The 4,103-nt window shown below is 49.3% G+C and overlaps 1 protein-coding gene across 1 annotated transcript in view; it reads right to left on the bottom strand.

The window, feature by feature from the left end:
• The window catches only part of IL22RA1 (interleukin 22 receptor subunit alpha 1), a 9,263-nt gene extending 5,484 nt beyond the window's left edge, over positions 1-3,779 (bottom strand). The window contains exons 1-3 of the mRNA XM_033519627.1: positions 3,515-3,779; positions 1,326-1,458; positions 773-945 (exon numbers count right to left, since the gene is read on the bottom strand). Of these exons, the coding sequence (XP_033375518.1) occupies positions 773-945; positions 1,326-1,458; positions 3,515-3,557 (349 nt within the window). The 5' untranslated portion in view covers positions 3,558-3,779. The remainder of the gene's footprint in view (positions 1-772; positions 946-1,325; positions 1,459-3,514) is intronic.
• Between the last annotated feature and the right edge of the window lie 324 nt (positions 3,780-4,103).

The following is a 4,103-nucleotide window of genomic DNA, read 5'->3' as shown; positions in this document are numbered from 1 at the left end:
TATGAGATGAGCAGAAGTCAGGCTGCTGGAGACAGAGGTGGTTTTGGGGTTCTGTACATTTACAGTGTTTGTCCCCAGGAATTCTCATCCTTTCAGCTTTTCCAGCTCCATCTTCCCCATCCCTGTGTGTGTGAGGGGTGAAACCACCAGAGGCTCTCAGGTAACCCAAATCCCAGCTCTCAGGTAACCCAAATCCCAGCTCTCAGGTAACCCAAATCCCAGCTCCATCCTACACCACATTTACGGGGTTTTTCTGCCTGCACTTATCTCTGGTGACCACCCACCACTGCAAAGGCTTTCACCCAAGTTTTCACAGCTTTTTTTGCTCCAAAAGTCTGAAGGCTCTTCACAACCATTGGCTGCTGATGCCACCTTGAATTATTTTTGATTTTTCAGATTTTAGCCACAGAGCCAGTGAGGCCCCCGAAGGCTGCGCTGTGTCTGCAGCAGGGCTCACTTTGGAGCTGGGACACAAAACATCCATTGGAAGGGATGCTCATCCCAATGTTCCCATTCCACAGCTCCTGGGACTCTCTGTCCTCATGTCCCTGACTCATTTCTTTACTCCTCTCACCAGCAGCCCTCCTCCCATCACACCTGGCTTTTCCTTTCTGCTCTGATCCCACTTTAGGGTCAGATCCCAGCTGAAACCCTGCCCATTGTTTACCTCCCTCAGTCCCTCCCCACCAAGCCCAGAGGCTGAAATGTGAGGAAATGCTGCCCTGAAGGTGCTGGGAAGGAGGATTTGGTGGCTGCTTGCAGTGGTACCTACTCTCTTTACGGGGCTCGAACCTCTCGGAGCGCACCCAGCTGGGGGAGCAGCCCCTGGCCCTCACCCGCCCGTAGAAATGTTCTGTGAAGTTTTCAGTCTCCTGGCTGAGGTTGCAGAAGAGCTGGGTGATGCTCTGGCACTCCAGCTTGGTGAGCCAGGATTTCTCTCCATACCTGAGGATAAAACAAGGGTTTGGGGTTGTTTGGTGGAGCAGGACTGGAGGAAAACAGAACAGAGAGAAGGATGTTGCTCCAGGCAAGAGCTGCTCGTTCTCTAGGGGATAATTCAGGAAATAGGATTGAAGTCCAGACTCCAGGATCAAACAGAAACACCACAATCAGTGACAGCAGAGGAGAGCTCATGGAACAAAGCAACCCAAGATGGAGAATATTTGTTTAAACGAGCATCATCTCCCACTTTGAATAATCCTGTCCTTCACTGAGCTCTCCTCTGAGCAGAACCATAATAATACAGGCAGGAGAAACAGCAAAATCAACTTTTCTCTCTCTCTGAGACCCCTAAAAACAGCCCAAAAGATGCAAACTTCACGTACTGCTTGTACTGGACATCAAACACGGTGCCAGGGGGAATATCTGCCTCTGTTTCCCACGTCAGGATGTTCTCAAAGTTTGTGGAAGTAAATGCTGCACGTTTCAGACATGATGGTCTCTCTGCAGCCACAATACCTGGAGGAACAGAGAAACTGGTTTTAAAAAAGCACTTTCTGACATCTCAGCCCTCAGATGAAAACGGATCTTGTGGTGTTTTGCTGAAGCTGGGCTGAAAAGGAGCTTGAGCAGAACAAGACTTCCAACTGTGGTCAGTCACACTCTTGCACACAGACTGACTCATCCCAAAGAAATGAAACTCAGGGATTTACACAGCACAGCCTCAAAAACTCCAATCAGAAAGAGAATCCTTGAATTTTTATGAATGAAACATTTGAATGTTTCTTTAAGAGCCATTAAATGGGTGGTAAAATAAGATCAATAACCAGTTTTCAAGCCCAGAATCCCATCTGTGAATGTCTCTGCTTTCTGCCCCTGCTGAAGGAAGTGACATGCAGAGCTCAGTGCCACCTCCCTGAAGATGTGGCTCCTTCTCCTCTCGTGCTCTGTGATTTATTGGATGGAAATTGCCTGTACAGGCGACAGCCGATGTCTGGACTCTGGCCTGGGTGTGTCAGGGTGACAGCAAACAACTCAGCCAGCTCCTGCTTTCCAAACCCTGCTCCTCTTCCCTGGGACAACAGGAATGTCACCTGCCCCTGCAAACACATCCCTGGGCAGCAGGATCCCACTGTGGCCCTGCAGAAACCTCCTCCAGGATTTTGTCTCTCTGTTATCATGAGAAAACACAGCTCAAAATTTCCCCAAGGCTGATCCACAAGAGGTTCTAACTGATCTATAAACCCTGAATTCAAATTACAGGCAGATCCTCAAAGATAAATAATTTCTATATTATTCTCTTGGTTTGTGGCACTGATTAACATCTGGGGCATGTGAGGGCTTCAGCCTGTGGTGAACAATGAGACCCCTGGTGAAAAAGTGGGGTGAGCAAATGAAAACAGCACAGATGGGCAAACTGAGCACTGGGGTGGGGGTGATTTAGACAAGGTCACATCACACAGAGATTAAATCCCACCTGGATTCTCTCTCCAAGCTTTCCCCCCATGGGCCAGAACTGAGTGTGAGCGGTTCAAACTCCCTGGCAGAGAGGCACAGATCCCTTCTCAGCCCTGAGTGTGGCATTTGGGCAGGGAGGTGGTGCAGAAATGGGCTCCAAATCTCCTCCTGGCTCCATCTGCAGCTCTGCATTTGCCTCTGCTCGTCCCAGGCTCAGCAGTGTGGGTATGAAGGGGTGGGATTCCCTGCCTGAACACCCTGGAAACTGAGTCACAAATACCCTGAGCTTATCAGGAGTAGGAAATCTGGGTCTTCCCACATTTATCCATGCCAGAACGCTGTTATGCAAAGCAGCAGGCAGGTGTGGGTAGGGGAAAACCAGGATATTTCACAGTGCAACATCCCTTGGGCCCAGGGGTTTCACAGATCCCAGCCAGGAGCAGATGAATGACAAGGCTGAATGCTGAAAATCTGGTGTCTGGGAAAAGCAAGTTTATCCTTCATTCACCCAGCAGTGGGTTTGTCACATCTGGAGTAGGATTAAATGGCTTTTAGAGGGAGAAATTGTTCCCTGGGAGAGTGGGGAGCCCACAGATGGGGCTGCCCCATCTCTGGAAGTGCCCAAGGCCAGGTTGGTCGGGACTTGGAGCAGCCTGGGATGGTGGAAGGTGTCCCTGGGGGTGGGATGAGATGAGCTTTAAGTCCCTTCCAGCCCAAACCCTCTATGACAACTCCCTCATTTTAAAATGACATTATTTGTTTGTACCTCTTAAAATCAGGACTCATATTCATTTGTGCCTTTGCTTAAGGCAGGAGGAGATTGATCCAGAGCCCCCTGACAGCAGTGAATGTCCTTCACTCCTGTAGGATTTGGGTTGTAGCACAGCAACAAACCCTTTGAAGGGAAGGAATCTTTTCCTCTCCCTGCTGATCCCTCAAGAGCCGAGCACCAGCCACCCATGGGAGTTACTACAAGGAGAGATCGACACCCAGGTGAACTCAGCAGCTCAATCCAAGGTGAAATAGGAAATATTCAGCAAACAGGATGGAATCCCAGACTCCAGGATCAAACAGAAACACCACAATCAGCGACAGCAGAGCAGAGCTCAGGACTTACCAACCACTGAAACTGCAGCCAGGACGACCAGAAATGGCTTCATGAATAACCCTGCAGGCAGAGCTGCAAGAACAGGCTCCTGTTTGCAGGTGAATCACCTTTTCACGAGAGCTGAACGCTTCCTTGCCAGCCCAGGCTGGATTTGTTGCTCAGAAACAGAGCAGAGCTCTTGTCCTGCCTTCTCTGGGCTGGAGCCCAGGTGTGACACAGGACAGACTGACAGCAGCAGCACCTCTCCCCTCCTGTGCACACCTGACTGTACAAAGGTGCACGAGCCAGAGGCTGAGAAAATCCCCAGCTCCTGAAAAAGAGCCAAATACCTTTTTGCTGAGAGCTTCCTGCCCTGAAAGCCCTCCCTGAGGTTGCTGGGCTTTGAGGTTTGTTTTTCTGCTCGGGTAACTTGAGCTTGTTACAGCTGTGAAAACGAGGTTCAAATAGAATTTGAAAGTTTAATAAAAAAACAGTTAGGAGATAAAAAAGAAAGTAAAATCTACAGGTAGGGCTGGGTGTGTCTGCATTCACCTCACTGATAAAGGATTGTCCATTAAAAACAGAACCCTGCTACATATCCAGAAATTCTCATTCATAT

This window comes from Parus major, chromosome 23 (assembly GCF_001522545.3).
Source record: "Parus major isolate Abel chromosome 23, Parus_major1.1, whole genome shotgun sequence".
Taxonomy (NCBI): domain Eukaryota; kingdom Metazoa; phylum Chordata; class Aves; order Passeriformes; family Paridae; genus Parus; species Parus major.
Note: the sequence above shows the minus strand (reverse complement) of the source record. Positions and strands in the feature narration are given on the sequence as shown.